This window comes from Hyperolius riggenbachi, chromosome 10 (assembly GCF_040937935.1).
Source record: "Hyperolius riggenbachi isolate aHypRig1 chromosome 10, aHypRig1.pri, whole genome shotgun sequence".
NCBI classification, from domain to species: Eukaryota; Metazoa; Chordata; class Amphibia; order Anura; family Hyperoliidae; genus Hyperolius; species Hyperolius riggenbachi.
The window spans coordinates 221556126-221581224 of NC_090655.1; the positions used below are offsets into that span (position 1 = coordinate 221556126).

A 25099-nucleotide genomic window follows, 5' to 3' on the forward strand; every position below is an offset into this window, starting at 1 on the left:
GTTCTAGAACTTCTGCTTTCTAAAATGTTTTAAGAGGTCCATTGTTCACGTTCTATATGACATTCTGTACAGAAATGGTTCACATCTTCTAAGGGCCCTCAGTTTTTCTGAGCATGATGATCTTCACTCTGCCCTACACCAAAGGATATCTACAGTCTAACATTGAAATTGGGGCATTATGTCAAAACGGTTGTAGGCAAGACAGCTAGAGGTAACCTACAAACAGAGTTCTTTAGTGAAACAGTTCATTTCGACCATTTCAATGGACCAAATTTAGAACAAAAGATCTTTCTCAGCTCAATACCCAATCCAACGGGATGGATAGCTTTAAGCCAGGCATTGCAGGATTGTTAGGTAACTGTAGCAACTCTACCAGCAATGAATAGAGAATCTCTATTCAACTCTGCATCAGCACAATGTGGACTACAGATCATTGACTGAAAAGGGTCTGATAGGCCCATATACCAGAAGATGTTTTGTCACTCAATTGGGCAACGTCACCAGTTCTAATGAGGTAAAGGAAATATCCAGAGACTTTTGTGTACTGGTAATCCACATACTCCAGGCAACAGTATAGCTATGAGGCAAAGTCCAAAATTATAGCAATAAATACATATTGAGTGCCAGTTGGCTCGACTGCCTATAGCATGCCAGTTGGCTCGACTGCCTATAGAGTGCCAGTTGGCTCGACTGCCTATAGAGTGCCAGTTGGCCCGACTGCCTAAAGTGTGTCAGTTGGCTCGACTGCCTAAAGAGTGTCAGTTGGCTCGACCGTCTAAAGAGTGTCAGTTGGCTCGACTGCCTAAAGAGTGTCAGTTGGCTCGACTGCATAAAGAGTGTCAGTTGGCTCGACTGCATAAAGAGTGTCAGTTGGCTAGGCTGCATAATGCGTGTCAGTTGGCTAGGCTGCATAATGCGTGTCAGTTGGCTAGGCTGCATAATGCGTGTCAGTTGGCTCGACTGCATAATGCGTGTCAGTTGGCTAGGCTGCATAATGCGTGTCAGTTGGCTAGGCTGCATAATGCGTGTCAGTTGGCTAGGCTGCATAATGAGTGTCAGTTGGCTAGGCTACATAATGGGTGTCAGTTGGCTAAACTGTTGGTTGCAGTAAGTGGACCTCCTGCATGTGGAAGTATCTGAAAACTTCCTTCACCTCATTAGAACTGAAGACATTGCTGAGCAAGAGTGACAGAACGTCCTCTCTAGAAGACAAAATGGTTTCCAGTAGAAGCTGCTAGGAATACCTTATAATTTGGATAAATAAGACCCCTCATACAAACACTCATAATGCCTAAAAAGATCTTCTGGGAGAAGCTACTGACTTGTGTTGGTATCTGTGGGAATTTCTGCCTCCTTCCTGTTCAGGACGGAACCATCGTCTTCTTCCTCTGTGTCAGGTACAATGACCACTTTCACACTGCTGCTTTCACCCTGGAAGAAATACAAGCATGTAGAATAAGCCCCATTCATGGCCATGAAAGAGGTTTCCCCGTAGCTTTAGGAACGGAGGTGTTGTGTCCAGGTATTTTTGATCCCTTCCATCCCAAGACTGTCATGATAGTCCAGTTTTTGTTGATTTAAAAGAAAAGAGAACGAGAGAGATTTTTGCAACCATTATTTCTGGTTTACCTTGATGTTAACTGGAGGCCGATACATGCCTGCCACAGGATTGTAACATGACCAATGCCTAGTTTGGGGATTACTAGTGGGGATTTCTCCTTGCATTGCGTCCTGCTCTGGGCAACTATTTGCTCATGCAGGAAGAGAGGAATTACTGGGGCATTACTAGGCAGAATGTAATGAGGGCACAAAAATGTACCGATTCCATGGATGGAAAAAAATGCTGTTTCAGTTCAAGGGACCTTTCTGACATCAACAGCTGGCTGCCAACTCAAAATGGTAATATGCTTTTGAAAACATATAATTACAATATAATTTGCTACAACATATATCAATGTTACACAATCATTTAAAAAAACAAAAACAAAAAACTGAATTTCACTACATCGTGATCAGCCTACCTCTACCCACGCACCTCCAAAAAAAAGGCGTCTTGAACATGTTTACCCAATGAAAGTCCTTTACTTTGGTGGTCTGCACAGAAGTCATATGACTTCCCTACTCTCCCTATACTAGTTGGGATCATACCTGTTTGGACCCCAACCTCCAGGCCACTCCTTCCTCCCCAACTTATAATAGTAAAAACATGAGAGGGTAGATCAGATGCTCCCACCCTCACAAGCCACACTGTCCAACACTGCTCCACATCCCACAATCCATTGAGGCAGAAGAAGAGTGGTAGTCATCACACCTTTTTCCACAGGAAACATGCTCCCCCTTCTCCAAAAGGATAAAAGGAAGAGAGAGAAAATAGTTTCATATGCCACTCTCCATCCCAGAAGGAACTATGTTAGGCTGGGCTGATGCAATGAAGAGGCAGCCCACCTCCACGCAATATCAGGAACCACGCTAGGACCTCATCACGGGACTTTAACTGGGAATGTAGTTAAAGCTGACCCAAACCAAACATTTTTTTTAATTAAAAATATTTAGTTGCACCACTCTGACACATACAAAGATAAATAAACACTCCTTCAAGCCTATGAGCATTTCAGTGCATGCTTTTCACCCTTCTCTTTGCATAACAAGGGTTACACAGGGGGCAGCAATTAGCAATTCCTCCTTTGCTGGACACCATCTACTCCACCAGTTTGTCGGATTATTTGCCGGCAATATGAAAGGAAGGGAGGGGTTTCTCCAATAAATGTAAAATATTTTATATTTGTCATCATGCAGCTGAAAAAATGCTGCTATTTATTATTATAATTTAGAAAATAGATTTTATTTCTGAAATCTTGTATTTTTAGTTTGGGTCCACTTTAAAGAGAAACTCCAACCAAGAATTGAACTTTATCCCAATCAGTAGCTGATACCCCCTTTTACATGAGAAATATATTGCTTTTTACAAACAGACCATCAGGGGGCACTGTGTGACTGAACCCCTCCCACAAGAAGCTCTGGGAGGTGGTACTTTTGGCAGTTTGTTACAATGTAACAAGGTTCACAGGAATTAGCTGTTTACAGCTGTCTCTAACAGCCAAAACAGCTAGCAGCAGCTACATAACCTGCCCACAGTAAAAATGTCACCATGTAATAAATGTCAGAATGTAAATCGGGGAGAGGAAAGATTTTACAATGAGCAAACACTGACTAAATCATTTATACATAATTATTGTATGACTTGAAAGTATATAGTGGAGCACTCCTCTTTGTAAGCGATGTGATGTGCCTCGGTTAGGCCAGCCACACTCTGGCTTGTAACAGATTTCCAATGGATGAAACCGGCACCATCTGGTAAGTATAAGCTCTTTTTATTCGCAGAAACGGCTATTACCGCGACGTTTCAGGGCCACCGCCCCTTTATCAAGCTAAGCTGTCAGTATACCACATTCTAACATGCACAGCACTTTTATACCCAGCATGATGGGACATTAACCAATGAAATACATACACATATCGTATCCAATCATATGGTCCGTCCTCAAAGCGGACCTGATGGTGAACTATGCCGGTTAATCCAAATAGGTGCGTTCAAATATGCATACACCCCCCTCCCACACTTACCATCAATGTGGGCGGCAAGGGACAGCCTCTGTGTCCAGGAACGCCTTGCCATGTCCCACACCAGGCCGCCCATCCGGCGGACCTGATGGGGAACCCGCAAGCGTGACGATGCGCGGAGACAACGACACGTGTCTCCGCCCACGTTTCCCGGACGACAGCTAACACAGACGGCGAGAGTATCGCCGCTCTGTTTTGCAGATAGAGATGGGGCGTGTCCCTCCAGCCCACACCAATGGGGGAGACTCATGTCACATACACAACTAATGTAAACAAAGCAGCTGTCCGTGTTGCCTATAAATCTACAACCTACGTGCAGAGATGCGGACCAGGAGAAAAAGAAGAGGCAGGTGAAGAAGAGAATACCTCCATTCTAATAAATCAAAACTGCACATCAATATTATAAATACATTATTGTGAAGTACCGCTGAATCCAAAAAATGACCGTTGTCAATATCTCTTCAGTTGTCCTGACTCCACCTCAGCTATCAGCACTGAATTATGGTTTGTCCTTCTCACCGACTAACTTTCCAGATCTATTAGAATTGGATATCGAATTACAGCGTTTTTTTCGTACAATTAAGCTTAAATATTTCTTCTCAGTACCCCGTCCTTTCAATTCTGGTCAAATTGTGGATTCTGATCCTGGTGTTTTGACATTAAGAGATTCAGTTCTATGAAACAAAAGCAGATTCCAGCCGACATCTTGTCAAATAATTGATATATATATTAAGAAAGTTCAAGAGGAAATTGATGTACTGATCAGGAAATCTAACACGATGGGATGGAATATACGACCTAATATTAGTCGAGGTGTAAGAGAGGCTATTAAAGAACTATCATCCAATACAGCTATCACCATTAAACCCGCCGATAAAGGCGGGGCACTAGTGGTCATGGACACCATTATGTATCGTAATGAGATTTTGCGACAATTGGCGGACAATACAACATACTTACCCATACCATCTGATCCTGTGTTGAATATCCAGGCTAGAATAGAGGATATTATATCAGAGGCCAGGACTGCAAATCTAATTGATGAAAAACTTGCTCAGTTTTTGGTGCAGGTGCACCCTATGACACCAGTTATTTACGTGTGCCCTAAAATCCATAAAAACTTAGATAATCCACCAGGTCGACCAATAGTGGCGGGGATAGATTCTGTCCTCGCCCCTATAGCTAAATACCTTGGTCAAATCCTTAGGCCATATGTGGTATCTTTGAAGTCATATCTTAAGGACACTCAAATGTTTTTCAATATATTGCAAAATATGCCTGTGATATCGAATGATTGCATTTTAGTTACTATGGATGTAGAGAGTTTGTACACCTCCATCCCACATATTGGTGGGATGGAGGCAGTACAATACATGTTGGAGACGGCATCGGACATGTCTCCACAACAAATTAACTTTATTGGTAGGTTGTTAGAAACTGTATTGAAGTGCAATTATTTTAGATTTGAGGAACAGTTCTATATGCAGGTCCGAGGCACAGCTGTGGGGTCGAATGTGTCCCCATCCTATGCAAATATTTATATGGGGGTATATGAGGAGATATTCGTATATTTGAACCCCTCTTTTCAGAAACATGCAATTCAATAGTTTCGATATATTGATGATATATTTTGCGTGTGGGCGGGGCCACATTCGACCCTAATTGATTTTGTGGACACACTGATGTCTAAATGTTCTGATATCAAACTTACGTTACATACTTCTACAGAGCAGGTTTAATTTTATGGATACGATGGTCAGAAAACAGGATGGCAGACTGGTCACAGATCTTTATACCAAGCCCACGGATGTGAACTCCCTATTACATTTTGGGAGATTTCATCCGTGGGCTACTAGGAGGTCCGTTCCAGTGAGACAATTTCAGAGAGTACAGAGGATAGTTGAGGATGAGGTAGTTAGGACATGGAGATATGATGAAATGCATGCAAAGTTTATTGATAGGGGATATCCAGAAGATATTGTTGCGACTGCAAGGAATAGAGTTGAACATGGTAATATTAGTGGCAGATGAAGAAGGGATAATAGTCAGCGAATACCCTTTGTTACTAGATTTAATACGCAGAGTGAAAATATAGCAAAAATAATTAAAAGTTATTGGTATCTGCTGACAGATAGTTTTCCTAATATCGAACATTTTAAGAACCCTCCAATTATTGCCTATAAAAGAGCACCAAATTTGAGAGACCGGTTGGTCCGTGCTGATGTGGGCAGTGATGCTAGAGGTCGGTCAAAATCTAATCGCATTGGAACCTTTCCGTGTATGAACTGCGTACATTGCAGCTCAGTAATAAAGGGTGATCATATCACCCATCCCCATAGTGGTATTAAATTTAAGCTAAGGGATTGTTTTAAATGTGATTCGACATATGTTATATACGCACTAAAATGCCCGTGTGGATTATTATATATTGGTCAAACGACTCAGTAAATTAAAAAACGACTATCATCGCATAAACATGCTATTAGAGAGTCTTTGACCGACCAAGCTGTTGCTTTCCATTTCAAACAGGCCAACCATCAAGTTAGTCAGTTAAAGGGGAACTGAAGAGAGAGGTATATGGAGGCTGTCATGTTTATTTCCTTTTAATCAATACCAGTTGCCTGGCAGCCCTGCTGGTCTATTTCTCTGCAGTAGTATCTGATTAAAACCAGAAACAAGCATGCAGCTAGTCTTGTCAGATCAGACTTATAAGTCTGAACCACTAAAACACCTGATCTGCTGCATGCTTGTTCAGGGGCTATGGCTAATAGTATTAGAGGCAGAGGATCAGCAGGGCTGCCAGGCAACTGGTATTGTCTAAAAGGAAATAAACATGACAGCCTCCATATACCTCTCTCTTCAGTTCCCCTTTAAGGTATATGGTGATTGAACAGGTGGGGCCCCTTAGGAGAAGGGGAGATAGGGTGAGGAGATTGCTTTATAGGGAGGCACACTGGATCAAAAAACTCGATACTATGGAGCCCCGAGGATTGAATCGGGAATTAGATTTATTACCATTTATTTAAAAGGTTTAAGTTGCTCCAGTGTGTCTTCCTGTGTGCGATCTGTATTACTTTTGATATTACCCTGAGTTATGTATAGGGTAGTGAGTGTGGTGCCTATTGATAGATATAGAGTAGAACTGTGTGACCTTACCTGTTTGATCTAAATTCAACAGTATGCGATATGACAGATTAGCCTGTGAGTTTAATGATAAATCAGTCCGTATATTTAATCAGCGGTACTTCACAATAATGTATTTATAATATTGATGTGCAGTTTTGATTTATTAGAATGGAGATATTCTCTTCTTCACCTGCCTCTTCTTTTTCTTCTTTTCTCCTGGTCTGCATCTCTGCACGTAGGTTGTAGATTTTTAGGCAACACGGACAGCTGCTTTGTTTACATTAGTTGTGTATGTGACGTGAGTCTCGCCCATTGGTGTGGGCTGGAGGGACACGCCCCATCTCTATCTGCAACACAGAGCGGCGATACTCTCGCCGTCTGTGTTAGCTGTCGTCCGGTAAACGTGGGCGGAAACACGTGTCGTCTCCGCGCATCGTCACGCTTGCGGGTTCCCCATCAGGTCCCCCGGACGGGCGGCCTGGTGTGGGACATAGCAAGGCGTTCCTGGACACAGAGGCTGTCCCTTGCCGCCCACATTGATGGTAAGTGTGGGAGGGGGGTGTATGCATATTTGAACGCACCTATTGGGATTAACCTGCATAGTTCCCCAGCAGGTCCGCTTTGAGGACGGACCATATGATTGGATACGATATGTGTATGTATTTCATTGGTTAATGTCCCATCATGCTGGGTATAAAAGTGCTGTGCACGTTAGAATGTGGTATACTGCTGACAGCTTAGCTTGATAAAGGGGCGGTGGCCCTGAAACGTCGCTGTAATAGCTGTTTCTGCGAATAAAAAGAGCTTATACTTACCAGATGGTGCCAGTTTCATCCATTGGAAATACATAATTATTGTAAAAATGAAGCACTTTTTTTATTGCATTATTTTCACTGGAGTTCCTCTTTAAGAAGAGCAAGTTATCTGGATCCAGAAGCCGTACTCTTATGTTCACTGGCTGCATCCTTCACAGACTAGAGAAGCATATTCTGTGTGTATACTGTATAATCAAAGAAGCAGCAGAGGGATTTACACTCATATACTCTGCTGCACCGCTATTTCTCCTCCAACCTGACCCGTGATTGGCAGTCCATACATTGCTGAACTGACAGATGGAAAACACTGAGTTTATGCTTGCATATCAGAAAAGCAAGAACGTATGTGGTTATTTGCTTGTAACTCTTTTATTGCTAAAACCAGTACATGTATACTTTACATACACATATACTGTCTGTTCAGTGGTTTTTGTTTTTATCCTGAGCTAGATTTATAAGGTACCAAGAGACATAATACTTTGATTGGTCAACATTGTCTATACTGACTGTTCTGACTAATCATCTTCTGCAACAAAGATCTTTCGTTATCAGGACACGCAATACACTGGGGTGGATTCCTGCAGCTGACCATCAACAACAGCATTGGCTATACACTTACTACTGCATCAGCACATTGCAAGGCAAACTTTGTCAGCTGCAACCAAGCCTGCTGCTTTGGAGTATTTGGGCTAGACTGCAGATGACAGGCTGTCTATGAGTACTTGCATTACTTGCTATCTGCAGACTCGTACAAATATGGAGCACAAAACCTCAAAAAACTGTTATAGAGGAGCGGGACTGCAGGAGACGTAGATAGATTACAACAAAACGTGTAATCTCTCTTATCCTTTGTGCTAGATTTTATTGGTCATTACTTCAATATAAACAAATCACTCCATGCAGACAGCAGGGTACAGAGCAGATTGTGAACTGTAAGGCCCGAGCAGGTATCAGATAGCGAGTGTTTGGGGGCATTTGAGCAGAACAGTAATGAGAGAGAAAAGAGTGTGGAGCTTTCCTTGGACAAGTTGAGGAGGAGCTTTAAGCTAATTGATCACTCAGGAGATACCATAGTCCTTCCCACTGCATGTTGGCAACGGCATACAGTATGTATGTGTACAACAAAACAGACAGCCCTGACAAATGTAACACACACACACACCTGCAGGAATAACATACAGATTATCCAATCTGCGCTCAGCATCACTTTACAGTTAAAGCATATGGCTAACTGTATTGGGTACCTTAGTCCCGTGTTTATCTTGGTTAGCTGCTATTATTAGTAGGTGTTGCCTGACCATACATCAGTGTCGTCTACAGGTACCTGATCATCCTGCGGGGAGTCGTGATCTTCCATCGAGGAATCATGGGAATAAAGAGAACCTGTACCTCTTGCTGGCAGATTTCCGCTACCAGATCCATCTGTAGGAAACACACATATTGACCAAATACATTTTAAAAGTTACAAAGTAATTCCTTTCTCTATCGCCCCACTTGTCAGTAAAAAGTTACACCTCCAAGAGAAGATAAAATGCTGTGAATTCTCCCTGTTCTGTGCAATGTGCAGATATCTCCAACAAGAAAGAAAAAAAAATGAAACAAACAAAAAAACTAAACAAAAAAAACAAACAAACAAGAAACAGGAATCAGCTACGGGAAAGAAGAAACAGAAAAGAAAAAACATACTGTGGTAAGCATGTCTGTTGCTTCAAGATGAAGACAATGTCACACATTTTTAACACAAGTCCAGGCAAATAGGAAAAAGAACTGCATGTACTTCTACAAGTCCTGTGATCTACTGTAACATATTACAGGTATAATAAATCTACCACGTAACTAGACAAAGTGATTACTGATTTGGTTACATGATCACAGTTCTACTGCCTTTCTTTCAAATTATGTCATCTGGGGGAGGTACAGGAGGTGTAGGCAACTGGCGGACCCTGCATCTATTCAGATGGGAATATGTTGGGGTTTTTAGGCTCTGTAACATACAGTTAGTCAAAGCACTGGTCCCTAAGTGGAGTTGCTGGGTTCTGGCTCATAAGGAACCACCCACTGCTTTCCAGATATTCACCTCCCATCATGCTTTGCAATGTAAGAACTACAAGTCTGACACCTCTGTAGTGTTTCGAGAAGCCTTAAAGCGGAATATAACCCTGCATTTCAACTTTGCTCTAAAACATTATTTACAGTATATTATATGAAACCAGCATTTTTTTTTTTACTAGACCAGCATTGGAAGGGTTACACAGGGCTTTAAAGTCCCTGGAGATTTTTGCAGACGCATCCGAAGCTGAGTTAGATACTTTTTGTTTACACAAATGTATCTAAGTGTTTATTGTGACTCATCTCTCTCACGGAGAAGGAGTTGGAAGACAGCCAAAGAGTGTGTAACATTTCTAAATATATACATATAACTAAATAGAATGTAACTATCTGAACATCTGCTCGGAACTTAAAACCTCTGTATTTAACCCTTCCAATGCTGGTCTAGTAAAAAAAAAAATGCTTTTTGCATATAATATGCTGTAAATAATGTTTTAGAGCAAAGTTGAAATGCAGGGTTATATTCCGCTTTAAATTACTGGTGCCATGATGATCTCAAGGATCATTTTTGTAGCTCTCTTTTGAACTCAAGTAAACTTGCGGGCTTATGGGTCAGTTTCCATTATGTCAGCGTGCGTCTTGCGGGACACATGCCGGCACTTTCAGTGATACATTAGAATGCCTGTAGCCAATGCTTATTTAAGGATAGGCAGCGTTTCCCGGTCCAGCTCACTTGCGTGGAAATGCTGCGTATATCCGGACGTAGGGGAAGTGGGCCCTATCTGCGCCTGTAGTCTAGACATGGTACATCACGGAGCTTGTGTACGCAGTGTCTGCTCCAATTCAAGGACAAGTTCGTATGGACCTATGAAGCAAACATCTTCCCAATGTGAATGTCGGGACTAGCGTGTATCTCATATACAAGTAAAAAACCTGAAAGTTTCTGCGAGCATCTTGCAATGTAAAATCCTCATTCATTTAGAACCAATATTTCAGCAAGAAGACCATAGACATAGTTCTCCTACAAGGTATATATATACAAGGGTTGAATGAAAAGTAATGCCTCCACCTCCATAACTTGTCAACAGATGGCAGCACTGGTTTGTGGCAAGTACAGGATTGTTCAGTAGACTCTCCTCTACAGTTCCAGTTGGTAGGAAGCCTTAGCGTTGGACGGTTGTGTTGTAGCAGTGCAAAGTATGGAACCCTGCGCAGAATGTCGGTCAATGCGATTTAACCACTTGAGGACCCACCCTTTACCCCCCCTTAAGGACCAGCGCTGTAGTAGCTGATCTGTGCTGGGTGGGCTCTGCAGCCCCCAGCACAGATCAGCGTGCAGGCAGAGCGACCAGATCGCCCCCCTTTTTTCCCCACTAGGGGGATGATGTGCTGGGGGGGTCTGATCGCTCCTGCCTGCCGGGTGTTGCGGGGGGGCACCTCAAAGCCCCCCTCCGCGGCGAAATCCTCCCCCTCCCTCTCCTACCTGGCCCCCCCTGGAGATCCGGGCTGCACAGGACGCTATCCGTCCTGCGCAGCCAGTGACGGGACGTCCCCTGTCACATGGCGGCGATCCCCGGCCGCTGATTGGCCGGGGATCGCCGATCTGCCTTACGGCGCTGCTGCGCAGCAGCGCCGTACAAATGTAAACAAAGCGGATTATTTCCGCTTGTGTTTACATTTAGCCTGCGAGCCGCCATCGGCGGCCCGCAGGCTATTCACGGAGCCCCCCGCCGTGAATTGACAGGAAGCAGCCGCTCGCACGAGCGGCTGCTTCCTGATTAATCAGCCGGCAGCTGGCGACGCAATACTGCGTCGCTGGTCCTGCAGCTGCCACTTTGCCGACGCGCGTTATGAGTGCGCGGTCGGCAAGTGGTTAAGCAACGTGCTGTTATTGAATTCCTGACAGCAGAAGGTGTCACCCCAAAGGAGATTCACCAGAGAATGAAAGCTGTGTATGGTGGTTGTGCTGATGGGAGTACTGGGCCAGTAAATTTAACCACTTGCCGACCGCACACTCATACCGTGCGGCGGCAAAGTGGTAGCTGGAGGACCAGCGACGCAGATCTGCGTCGCCAGGTGCCTCCCTAATTAATCAGGAAAGGCCGCTCGCGCGAGCGGCCGTTTCCTGTCAGATCACGGAGCGGGTCTCCGTGAATAGCCTGCGAGCCGCTGGTTGCGGCTCGCAGACTAAATGTACACGTAGGAGACATATGTCTCCTTTGTTTACATTGTACGGCGCTGCTGCGCAGCAGCGTCGTAAGGCAGATCGGCGATCCCCGGCCAATCAGCGGCCGGGGATCGCCGCCATGTGGGAACGTCCTGTCACTGGCTGCACAGGACGGATAGCGTCCTGTGCAGCCCGGATCACCGGGGGGGGGGGGGGGACAGGTAGGAGAGGGAGGGGGGAATTCCGCCGCGGAGGGGGGCATTGAGGTGCCCCCACCCCCGCAAACCTCAGGCAGGCGGAAGCGATCAGACCCCCCTGCACATCATCCCCATAGGGGGGGGGGGGGGGGGAGGGGGAAAGGGGGGGCGATCTGGTTGCTCTGCCTGCACCCTGATCTGTGCTGGGGGCTGCAGAGCCCACCCAGCACAGATCACTAAAAACAGCGCTGGTCCTTAAGGGGGGGTAAAGGGTGGGTCATCAAGTGGTTAAAGATGTTGAGGTGAGAACATCTGACTTGCGGGACAAAGAAAGAGTTGGACGTCCTGTGACAGCAACCACACAGTTTCTCAGGCAAAAAGTTGACAGACTGATTCAGGACGATCGCCGTATCACTCAGAGGGAAATTGCAAGCATAATAGGCATTTCACAAAAACGTGTGGGTCATATTATTGCTTTGCTTGGCTATAGGAAGATCTGTGCACGATGGGTACCCTGCAGCTTGACAATGCCAGACCACACACATCAAATGCCACCACAGCAGAACTGCAGAGACTGAACCTCACCACCGTACGGCATCCTCCATACAGTCCAGATTTGGCGCCTTCTGATTTCCATCTGTTCCCGAGAATGAAAGTCTTCGGGGACATCATTACGCTTCTGATGAAGGAGTTGAGAGAACTGTGGTTGCGGAAACAGAGTGTCAACTTCTTTCGTGACGGCTTCAGGAAACTTGTTCATCGTTGGCAGAAATTTATCTAATTGTCTGGCGATTATGTGGAAAAGTGAATATTGAATATTAAAGATCACATTATTTCTGTGTTTGATTTATTAAAATATTCCCATCCAAACGCAAGTTATGGTGGTGGAGGCATTACTTTTCATTCAACGTATGTATGTGTATGTGTATGTGTGTATGTATGTATGTATGTATATATGTATATGTGTACATATATACATATACACATACACATACACATAATATATATATATATATATATATATATATATATATATATATATATATATATATATATATATATATATATATATATATATATATATATATATATATATATATATATATATATATATATATATATATATATATATATATATATATATATATATATATATATATACACACACACTTCAGTCTAATGAAATAGTCTTTTAGAGGGGAATTCAGCTTTCAGCTGAAGGCTATCTGATTGCAACCAGTTTTAGTTTGGACTATATGGAGCCAGGCACATACCGGGACTCTCCTAACTGATTAAACTCCAATATGCCATGAAACAAGTACAATTAATCTGATCCTATAGTACATGTCAGCACAACCCAAAAGTGAGGTCCAGAGGTGCCTGGCATATTTTCAGGGGCGTACCTGGGTGGCATAGCGCCTATGGCAAACACTGAAATTGCGCCCCCCTCCCCCATCAGACCACCTTTTCCCATAACAGCTTATTTTCCTGCAATTTCTCCCCAGTATAGGTTGCTAGAGTTAACCCCCCAGTAAAAGTAACCAGAGGCAGAACCCTAGTATAGATAGCCAGAGGTAGTTCACCCAGTATAAGTAGACCCCAGTTTACGTTGACTCCCAATATATGTAGTTAGAGATGTCTCCCCAGTACAGTGATGAGCGAAAATGCAAATATTCTTTTCGTCGAATTTTTGCGAAAATAAGTTTCAAAAGGCGAAAATTTGCCTGAATATTTTAGCATTAACTTTCGCCTAAAGTCCGGTTTTTTTCGCGTTTAATATCTAAGCCCCCTTACAAGCTAGAATCACCAAATTTGCAGGGTATATTAAGGAGATATGTGGGTACAAGAGCATTTTTTTTTTTTTCAAAAAGACCTTACAGTTTTTGAGAAAATCGATTTTAAAGTTTCAAAGGAAAAAAGTATACGTTTAAATGCAGTAAATGACAGTTACTGTAGCAAACGTAGCGGTAGTGTAAATTTACTAATATCAAAAGAAAGGGCCAAGTGCAAACTGCCAAGTGCAAGTGACATGGGCCAAGTGCCAGGTGCAAAGTGTCAAATTCAAAGTGCAAAGGGCCAAGTGCAAAGGGCCAAGTGTCAAATTCAAAGTGCAAAGGGCCAAGTGCAAAGGGCACTTTGCATTTAGCACTTTACACTTTGCATGGCACTTGGCCCTTTGCACTCTAATTGGTTGTAGTTATATGGTTCCTGGGTCAATTCAGCAGCTAAGAATCATGGGAGGCCTAATATGGGGAGAGAAGACATTACTTCCTATCAATTTCGATTTTTAATGCTAAGCACATGTCGAATATACTGTAACAGTTATTTCTGAAATTTCACACATCCCCTTTAACTTTCGGTACTGGCCAAAAATGTGAATATTTACGAAGATTTTCGCAAAAATTTTACGAAATCGAAAACGGGATTTTCACATCGAAAATGACTTGATCGAAAATTTGCGAGCAACACTGCCCCAGTATAAGTAGCCTTCTTTAGCATGAGTGGTATTTTTTGAGTATTTCTTATATACAGAGACTGTACAAAAATGAACAGGATTATAACTACAAGAATACATTTTTATATAAGTATTGTGCTCTAAGACTCTAGTTATTTCATGGGGGATATCTGTGATACTACAAAACATATTGTTGGTATGACAGTTGCTGAGGGCCTGACTGACTCAAGAAGAAATAACACTTCATTGCGTTTAGTATTCTCTACGGTTGGTTCACCTATTTAATGTAGGCATTAACAGGCATGCTTTAGGGAAGCGACAAATCAGGAGTGGGGCAGATCGGCTTACAGCTATGTGAGGGCGACACTGTGATGAGAGAAGAGTTGGGAGAAAACTGTGATTGGAGCCTGTGGTGCGGTGGCTCCATGCACTGTGTGGCCACATGGTGAGGTCACGTGACAATCAGAGGTGAGTATAGGAAGGGTCTTGGGGGGAGGGGGGGGGGGGGGGTAGGCAGGATTAAAATAGATTGGTGGGTGAGCAAGTTAAACAAACGTTATTCCTGGAATTAAGGGTTTTAACTTCCAAGCTGTGCTAGAGAAGCTGTCAGCAGGTTCAAGGCCCTTTGATTTTACCAGTCTGAGCCACAGAGGGGCCAACAAGAGGAGCAGATCAAGCTCAGCTTTGGATGCCAATCACACCACTTACTACATCAGTGTCTGTTTATAGATGCCTATTACAGAGGAGATGGCTGTAGCGAGTGAGCACAGAGAATGTGTAACTCTCACCTGAGCTGCCCTCCGGAGAAAATGCCTCCTCCTTACATATCTTATCTATTAGTTCATCTTTTACATCTTCCTCGTCCAGAACCTCCACTTTTATACGCATCAGATGCTCTTCCTGAAGAATAAAATGTCACAGAATGTATTTCATTAGATTAAAGTTTATTTCCAGTCACAGAAATCTCATACTCTATTATGACACTAGTTGACCTAAGCCCTCACCACTTCAGGACGAGAACAAGTTTCACATATCAGCACCGCTCCCATTCATTCACCAATAACTTTATTACTACTTATCACACCGAAATGATCTTTATATTGTTTTTTTTCAGGACAAATTAAGCTTTTAGGAAGTGATATTTTTGTTTTGTAATTACCTTATTTTCTATGAATTTTAAAAGGGAAAAATTAGAAGAAGAAAAAAAACCAAAAACACACTATTTCTCCATTTACATCCATATTTATTTTTATTTATTTATTGTATTTATAAAGCGCCAACATATTACGCAGCGCTGGACATTAGTTTAGGTCAAAGACAATATTTAGGGGTGACATACAGCAATAAGACAATACAGGAATACAAGAAAACCAGATCACGCAGCACAGTATGAATACAAGGTAATGCTTAGTTAGTCACTGGAAGGAGCATGGAGATTAGGCAAGTTATGTTCACTCAAATAGCTTTACAATAAACAGTGCTAACTATAAGTTAAACCCACAAATTTTATTTGCTTATCCATCCTGATTATTACAGGGTTTATATCATGTTTCTAGCACAATCTTTGTTGACAATATTGTATTTTAAAATTAAGGTGTCTTTTTTCGGTTTTGTGCTTTTTGCTTTCTCCTTGTACATTGTCGATGATTGCAAGACCTTATTTGCAAAAATAACAGTAATATTCCCTCATGGCATACATATTTAGAAAGCCAAGTTCCTATGGTAACAATAGTTATTTTTTCCTATATTCTGTCACTTTGTTTTCATTTTACAAGCTTTGGTTTTGGTATACAGAATATATGAAAATTGTATTGTTTTTGATTCAGTTTTGTTACTAAAATAATACACAAGACATAACCCTTAACCCTAAAACACCTTAAAATCTATTCTACTTATCACGGTTAAAATGTTACCACATATGTCTTGTGTAGTTTTACTAATACTTTCTCAAGTTTGATTATAATTTTGAAAATTAATTTCAATGTTCGATTGAGTTTGTCCCTACTTATTTCTTATATGACATGGGTCCAAGCTTCAAAACACACCAAAACGTATTCTACAACTCGTTCCGGATAAATGATACCACATATGCCTCATTTAGTAACTGGTGGTGCACCCTCTACAACTACACTGGACGTGTATACTCATCCAGTTAGGCTGAAGTGGTTAAAAACGGGTTCTAGGTCTCTGTGACACTGCCACGTTAGTGCGCATGCGCGTGCACCCCGTCCGCCACGCTCACCCGTGCACCTGTCCGCCGCGCAGACACCCGCCCAGCTCCCTGGCCCCGTCCTCCTGTCCCAAGTAACGGCTGTCCGTGCGGCATATGCGCAGTAGTGCAAACGCATGGACACACAGGCAGGATGATGCAGGCACAGTAGGATGCAATGCTTTCCTGTAAGTGTTGTCAGAAATGTGCTACAGACATCTTATGCTGTCCTGTCACCACACCACAGCTTGCATCCCACGTATGTCCACAGATCAGAAGATCCCCCTTCCTCCATCTGTGAGATTGTACACATGCTCCATCCCCGACGGTTAGTGACGAACAAACAACGTTTAAGGTCACACATGTGAAGTTCAAATGCGCTCATGCACAGCCACTTCTTGCAGGATAGTCAATGGATCATCTAGTTGTATATTAGAAAGCACAAGAATAGGCAACAAGAGGGACCCTGAAGACAACGAGCAGCATGAGGGGTGTCAGGGGAAAGCGAATTAAACCAATAAATACCTATTCCCTTTTGCATCAAGTGTACTGTCAGTTCTAAGAGCCTTACTTCTGCCTACCTGTTCATCCTCCGAGACACTGTGCTGCCCCTGTGCAGAGTCTGGGGAATAAAGAGGACATGTATACCTCTCCTGTGGATCTCCATAACTGGATCCATCTGAAACAAGAACACAAATAACAGGCCGTGTTATTTAAAAACAATATGGAGGCTGTGCATGCGCTGAAGACTGCTAACTGTTTTCTAGCAGCCTGAAGCGAGAGGGATATGGAGGCTGCCATATTTATTTCCATTTAAATAATACCAGTTGCCTAGAATTTCTGCTGAGCCTCTGCCTTTAAGAGAGGGGTCACAGAAAGAAAGAAAGAAAGAAAGAAAGAAAGAAAGAAAGAAAGAAAGAAAGAAAGAAAGAAAGAAAGAAAGAAAGAAAGAAAGAAAGAAAGAAAGAAAGAAAGAAAGAAAGAAAGAAAGAAAGAAAGAAAGAAAGAAAGAAAAAATTAAAAAAAAAAATAATAAAAAGTAGTCTACCTGTGGGACTGAGCGGATCAGGTAGCCGCAAAAACCACCACTCCCATGGGCCGCAATGGCCCACTTTCACTTTATTGGCCGATAGTGACCTGAGAGACTGTGTGTCTCTCATAGCATGTAGTGAGACGGAGGAGCGGCGGGAGGCGTGGCCAGGGAGAGAGAGCTGCCCAATGGCAGCTCAGGAAACCATGCAGGAACGCCCCTAGCAGCCGTTTTGATCAGGGAATTCCTCTCCCCTTTGTTTACCCCTAAGTTAACGACAAGTCTTGTCGCTAAACTCGGGGGGCTATAGTGTTCTGGTGGGGGGCAGAGAGCCATTTCATTAAGCAGACAACATGCCTGTGTGTCCCATCTGCCCCCCGAAGATCCACCTCGGGATATCTTTAATACTTTTGGCCATAGATTCCGAAGAAGCATTCAGTTCAGGTGCTCTGACTGACTGAAGTCTGAATGGATTAGCATCATACTTGTTTCAGGTGTGCTTCACCCACTTTTGCAGCCAAAGAGATCGGCAGGATTGCCAGGCAACTGGTATTGCTTAAAAATAAATAAATATGGCTGCCTCCATTCTCCTCTTACTTCAGGTTCCCTTTAAATATGCCTTTTACCTGCCCATGAGAGGTCAGAGTGTCTTCAGTTTAAAGTTAAGAATACATGCTAGACTTAACTCAACCTAATGCCCCGTGGGTAATGTACTAGTGTGTGTACAGCAGCCACCGGTTCCCCTCGGCATATCAGCAAGTAATCCATTTGGCAGATAAACTCAGCCAAGCACTAGATGAGGACATTGTTTTTTCCACTCATCCCCCCCCCCAGCTCTGTCTGCCCTCCTCCCCTCTCTATACCAACAGAACATGTTACGATACCCCCTGGGCATGGGTGTCCGCAAAAAAGGGGAGCAAGCCATGCAGCGTGCCGAGAAATGAGGGGTGTGTGTTAATGGGATCAAATGGGCATGGCCATGGACCAAGATGTGGGTGTGGTCATGGGTGGAGCCAAATTTACATGAATTTAGCAATGGTGGGACATTAGACTAGGATTATGGTATGGATTAGATTGTGAGCGCCTCCGACACAGGTGTTTAGGTAGTGACAGGGACCCTCCCTAGTTAGGTAGTGACAGGCGCCGCCGCTAGTTTAGGTAGTGACAGGTGGCCCCCAGTGTAGGTAGTCACAGGTGGCCCCCAGTGTAGGTAGTCACAGGTGGCCCCCAGTGTAGGTAGTCACAGGTGGCCCCCAGTGTAGGTAGTCACAGGTGCCCCCCAGTGTAGGTAGTGACAGGGACCCCACTCACTGTCAGTCATCCCAGCAGCCAGCGTCAGACCTCAGAATCAGCCGAAGAACAGTGAGAGCGGGCGCACCCTATCATGCATGTCAGCCCAAGATTTTCCAGCATGTCCGATCAATGCATACAACTAATTTCCGCCCATAACTGGTTGAATTGTCGATTGGGCATGCTCTTGGCAGCACCAATTTTCATCTAAATCGATAATAATTATTGAATCTGATGGTCGATTGGCTTCCAAATCGTTCTACACCAAATAGTTTTCATTTGAATTTAAAAATTGCAGCTGCCATCTTGGCTATGTTATAACTTCCGGCTCACCCCTGTCTTCTCTGTTAGAGAAGTGCATCACTGATTGAAGCAGGAAGAGGAAGTGACATGCATGGTCATTGCAAGAGGCTCCTCCAGAGGGGTCATAGCACGACTTTGTTGGAAGTCGTCTGGCTTAAAGGCATACCCATGAGAGGTGCTCAGAGTCCCTTTAACTCAGTGCTCCTTGCAAAATGAGCTGTACCCAGAAGACTAAAGAAAGCAATCATAAAACCCTTCTTGAAGAAACCATCAGTAGATCCTGATTCTGTGACCAACCACAGACCTTACCATTCCTATCAAAAGTTATTGAGAAGTCAGTTGCCAACCAGCTAGAAGCCAGGCTTACAGATAACATATTGGATATATTTCAGCCAGGATTCAGGAAAAGGCACAGCAAATTGGGGGACTATAAAGACTCTGTAAGTGCAGTATAAAGACTGTACGAAACCTGGGGGTGATCCGGGATGGAAAGCCAACACTCAGACAGCAGGTATCAGCTGTCATCAAGTCCTCATTGTTCCATCTGAGAAATATAGCGAGAATAAAACACCTTATCCCAGCTGAAGATCTAACTACCCTGGTTCATGCATTTGTATCCTCCCACCTGGACTACTGCAATACCCTGTTCGTCGGATCCCCGGATAAGGTTCTGCGCCCCTTACAACTAGTACAGAATGCAGCAGGCAGACTCCTAGCCAATGCCCCCCGCAGCTCACACATCTCCCCAGTACTGCAAACTATTCACTGGCTGCCAGTAAAATAGAGAATTCATTTTAAGATCTGCCAGCTGACATTCAAGGCTCTAAATCACATGGGACCCAAATACATAGCGGATCAATTGGAACAATATGCCCCTCAACGCAGCCTCCGCTATGCCAATAAGATGAATTTGGTTATTCCAAGAATCCACTTAAAAACATTTGGTGCTCGGGCCTTTTCCCATGCAGCCCCGGTTCATTGGAATTCCATTCCACAATCAGTGCAAGAGAAAAGTCTGAACAGAGAGAAAAGTCTAAAAACCAGGGCTGTGGAGTCGGTACAAAAGTCATCCAACTTCAACTCATCAGTTTATGAAACCACCGACTCTGACTCCAACCCCAGGTACCTCAGACTCCTCGACTCTGACTCCTCAGTCTAATACTTACCAGGGCTTTGGATTTTGTACAAAAATTATCCGACTCCCGACACCGACTCCACAGCCCTGCTAAAAACCCACCTCTTATCCCGAGCCTTTGAGATTGCATAATGCAGGGTCACAGCGCATTGATTCCCTAGGGAGAAGAGCGCTATAAAAATATTATTATGCCTATGTAACTCCCATTGCAATGACACTTGATGGAATTCTCCTGAGTACCCCCACACAACATAACAATACAGAGTAACACATTAGTTCCTCTACTTACTTCGGGGGGAGGTTGGCTGGGGACTCTCAGTGACGTCACCATAGCTACTGCCAGCATAGCTTATCAACTTCTGTACCTGTGAGCAGAGACATGGACACCTTATAGACACCTGACACAGACAGTGATACAGTCGTTATTGATCATTATATGCCCTAGAACTCGGGGCCCTTCAGCCTCTCCCCACAGAAGCAGGCCCCCCACAAGGGCGAGTGTCATGAGGGCTATTGTTTAGCCCGCCCCTAATGTTACTGAATAACATCCCATAATTCCCAGCACTGCTCACCTCTCCTGTCAACATGTGAATAACTTTGCCGCTAAGCTTCAGAATCTTCCTTTTCTTCATTTCACGTGGCAGCGACAGAGTGCTCAGCATGGCGGAAGAAATGTCAGCACCGTTAGACTTGCATGGTCCAGCATGACTTATTCTTCGAGTGATGAGCTCACCGGACTCCTTCACTACTTTGTAATCCTGTATAAAGAATGGGAAGAGTGATGTCATGTGACGCTCCCAGAATCCTCCTCACATCTTCGGTCAGGTCTGTAGTTTATTAATAGAAAGGTTATGTCACCCTCCCCGAATCCTCCTCACCTCTCCAGTCAACAGGTAGATGATCTCCAGGGTGAGACTGAACAGCCTTTTGGTCATGTCTCTTTTCTCCTTTTCCATCACAATGACACTGGAAAATGGACACAGCCTGGAGGGCTGTCCCCAATGGCGATGTGGCCACTAGAACTGAAATGCAAGATACAGTTTATGAGCAGATCTGAATCTGAGTCTCAGAAAAAGCAACCAGTGTTCTCACCCTTATAACAGCATAGAACAGTATTATGTGACAAGCAGGGCTGTGGAGTCGGTACAAAAATCTTCCAACGCCAACTCCTCAGTTTATGAAACTACCGACTTCAACTCCGGGTACCCAAAATAGCTCAGACTCCGACTCCTCGACTCCAACTCCTTAGTCTAATACTTACCAGGGCTAGGGATTTCGTGCAAAATCATCCGACTCCGACTCCTCAGTTTATGAAATCACCGACTCCAACTCCAAGTACCCAAAATTGCTCCGACTCCTCGACTCCAAAGCCCTGGTGACAAGGGACTAAAGTTTTACTGAGAGGCACTGAGAAAAGCCTGATGAAGGTGCCTACATTGTACAGAGAAGAGCTGGGGTGTTTTGGAACCCTCTCAATGTAAAGTGTGTTTCTTCTATAGAAAACCTTCTGTAATTAGATTTTGTGCACAAAACTGGAACTTGTCAGACCTATGTAAATGTATAATAATAATAATACGGTACTTATCCGTTAGCCGGGCGCATCCTCTAGGTGGCGACAAAACTCCACCAGAGTTACATCTTTCCCTACTATCCATGTCGGCCTGGAGGGGGAATAGTAATTAGCGCCACCTGCGCCCGGCTAACGGATAAGTACCAATAATAATAATAATAATAATAATAATAATAATAATAAAAGTGTGTTACTGCATTGGCATTACAGTGTAACCTCCTTTCACACAGATATTGATATAGTTCAGTGATCTCTGTGCAGCACTGCATAGTATTAAAAAAACAATACATACATACATATACACGGTAGAATATATCAGAGGTATATACAGTACATAGTACATAGCAGTAACTGAAGTAAATGGATCAGTCATCTCTGTACAATATGTCACAGCTACACAAATGCCTAATAACAGCGTCAGCTCCTCTGGTGCAGAGACTGATAGGAATGTATCAGTGTACAGCTCTGTAGGATATGGAAGAGGCTGAGCTATATACATGCATAACATAATGGGGGTTAATATGCTAAGGACATTAGAGTGTAAGCTCCTCTGGTGCAGAACCTGATGAGGATTGATGAGTGATCTTCACACATCAGAGGAATATGTGGATGCCATAAAACACAACACAGATAACATGAATCAAATTACCAAGTGTTTTAAAATCCTGGTCCAGGGTCATATCCAGACACTGACATCTCCTCCTCCGCTAGTAGGGACAGATCAGTGGAGCTGTATAAAGTAACAGCACATCACACCAGGCTGTCCCTGCCAGGTTTCTCAGCATATTCATCTCTCATCTGCAGACTGCAGTGCAAGCCAGATTCATAAACAGATCAGGCCATACAATTAGTAAAACAACCCACCTTTTTATTTAGCAAGCCAGGCTGCATCCTGTGACGTCACGACGACAAAATTGAAAAAAATTATTCCAGGCAGCTGTAGTTACAGGTGGCCGCTGGAGGCCAAACTAGCCTATAGCAATAGCTCCGTTTGTCAGCCATTTTCTTGAAGACCCTGAGGTGGGATTTCTTAGTAGCGACCTACAACAAAATGGCTCCAGACTTGCAGACACGGGTCTCATAGGAGAGGTGATGTAACACGGGCAGCCATCTTTGCTCATGGCATATTACCCTTTTGTCATAGAAAGGATGGAAATTGTATCGGCTATTATTTGTATAACAATAATACCATATACACAGCATTCACAGAATACATTTATTATGCACCATTTCTGGGTTTACATATTTTTCTAATTCAACTACTTTAAAATAAAACTACAGTCCTTATCTCATTTGTTAACTGCCTGTATTTTTCTAGTATTTGGCTCCACCCACAACATGCCATGGCCAAGTCCACTTCTTGGCTATGTCACTCTGTGTGCGCCGCTTTCTTAGGTGTCGGAGCCACACACATTTTGCGGCTTGCTTCGCACACGGGGAGGGAAGGCAAGTGGGCGGGCACAGCAGCCAGTGGGTGGGCCCAGAGAGGGAGGGGCTCAGGCCTGATGATGTGTGAGGGGCCCCAAAATTTCTGATGGTGGCCCTGTATGTCTATATTCATGTAGTGCATCATGTATCAAAGTCTAGGGCCAAATTAAGGGGAAGCCAGTTAACTTATCTGTTCTTGGGATGTGGAAAGAAACCGAGTACTTAGAGGAAACCCACAGACACAGGGAGAACATACAAACTCCATGTAGATAGTTCCCTAGTTGGGAGTCTAACTAGGGCCTGCCTGGAAGGCAAGAGTGCTAACCACTACACCACCATCCTACCCACATATAAGAAGCAAGGGTCTAATTATCTGTGCAGGAAGATACACATTTCTAGGCAGTCTGTAGTCCCAAGCTGGGGTCCCTAACCACCAGTCCGGCCCCTTCTCCTTTCTCTCCAGCAAGCTGTAACCCTCCCCCCCCCCCTTTTTATACCCCCAACACACCACCATACCCAATCCATGGATGGGAAGTAGACCTGGGCCGAAAAAGGTTGGGGACCCCTGGTCCAGAGGCATACGAGATAAGTGGCCGCCGGGAGACTTGGGCGCAGAATACAGCCGGTATATGGCTGATCCTGCTGCTGCACAAGTCCCGGCCGTTTTCATTATTATTCTCCCTCTAGGTCCATGTGGATAGTGAGGGAATGATGTAATTCGGCTTACAACTATTGCTGGAAGCCGAATTACAGTGTTTTAAATGTAACTTCAGCTCTGTCTTCTGACAGCGCCAAAGTTACACCCTGTGCACTGCTATAGCCATAATTCCTATTACGGTCTATGGTGGCGCCGGCTGTGCCCAAATCTCCTGCGCTGGATTCCTTGTGGTAGGGTCCAGAGTACTGATGCTGAGTCTGCAGCGAAGTGTAACTTGAGCTTACAGTCAGATTGGCAAAATCAGATTCTAGCTGCAAAATTACATTTAAAGGATACCCAAACTGACATGTGACATAATGAGATAAATGTGTATGTACAGTGCCTAGCACACATAACTATGCTGTGTTCCTTTTTTTTTCTCTGTCTGAAAGAGTTAAATATCAGGTATGCAAGTGGCTGACTCAGTCCTGACTCAGACTACAGTGTGACCCTCACTGATAAGAAATTCCCCTTTTTATCTCTTTCTTGCTCTCAGAAGCCATTTTCTGTTAGGAAAGTGTTTTATAGTTGGAATTTCTTATCAGTGAGGGTGACACTGTAGTCACTTCCTGTCTGAGTCAGGACTGAGTCAGCCATTTACATACCTGATATTAACTCTTTCAGACAAAGAAAGAAAAAAATGAACACAACATAGTTATTTGTGTGCTAGGCACTGTACATACACATGTTTATCTCATCATGGCACATGTCAGTTCGGGTATCCTTTAAAGTGAACCTTAAGTCATTTAAAAAAATGAGTTTTACTCACCTGGGGCTTCCCGCAGCCCCCAGCAGCTGATCGGTGCCCTCGCCGTGTCTCTCTGATCCTCCCGTCCTCCTGGCCGCAATAGCAGCATAGGGGGCGATATTGTGGCTGGGAACGCGAAGAATCATTCGCGTTCCCATGCCTGTCGGGTCCTGACGGCGAAACCGGAAGTGGTCACTGGCGGGGACGGGAGGATCAGAGAGACACGGCAAGGGCACCGATCAGCTGCTGGGGGCTGAGT

General features: G+C 43.9%; 1 protein-coding gene across 3 annotated transcripts in view; it reads right to left on the reverse strand.

Annotated features, from left to right (window-relative positions):
- LOC137534555 (oocyte zinc finger protein XlCOF7.1-like) overlaps positions 1-22875 on the reverse strand; it is a 69982-nt gene extending 47107 nt beyond the window's left edge. The window contains exons 1-8 of one of the 3 annotated variants that reach the window (XM_068256102.1): positions 22832-22875; positions 21276-21419; positions 20970-21155; positions 20687-20762; positions 17221-17318; positions 15219-15330; positions 8887-8984; positions 1323-1431 (exon numbers count right to left, since the gene is read on the reverse strand). In XM_068256102.1, the coding sequence (XP_068112203.1) occupies positions 1323-1431; positions 8887-8984; positions 15219-15330; positions 17221-17318; positions 20687-20762; positions 20970-21155; positions 21276-21353 (757 nt within the window). In that variant the 5' untranslated portion in view covers positions 21354-21419; positions 22832-22875. Of the gene's footprint in view, positions 1-1322; positions 1432-8886; positions 8985-15218; positions 15331-17220; positions 17319-20686; positions 20763-20969; positions 21156-21275; positions 21420-22616; positions 22638-22831 lie in introns of those variants that run through there. The other 2 variants (XM_068256100.1, XM_068256101.1) reach the window with 2 other exon arrangements.
- Positions 22876-25099: the final 2224 nt, after the last annotated feature.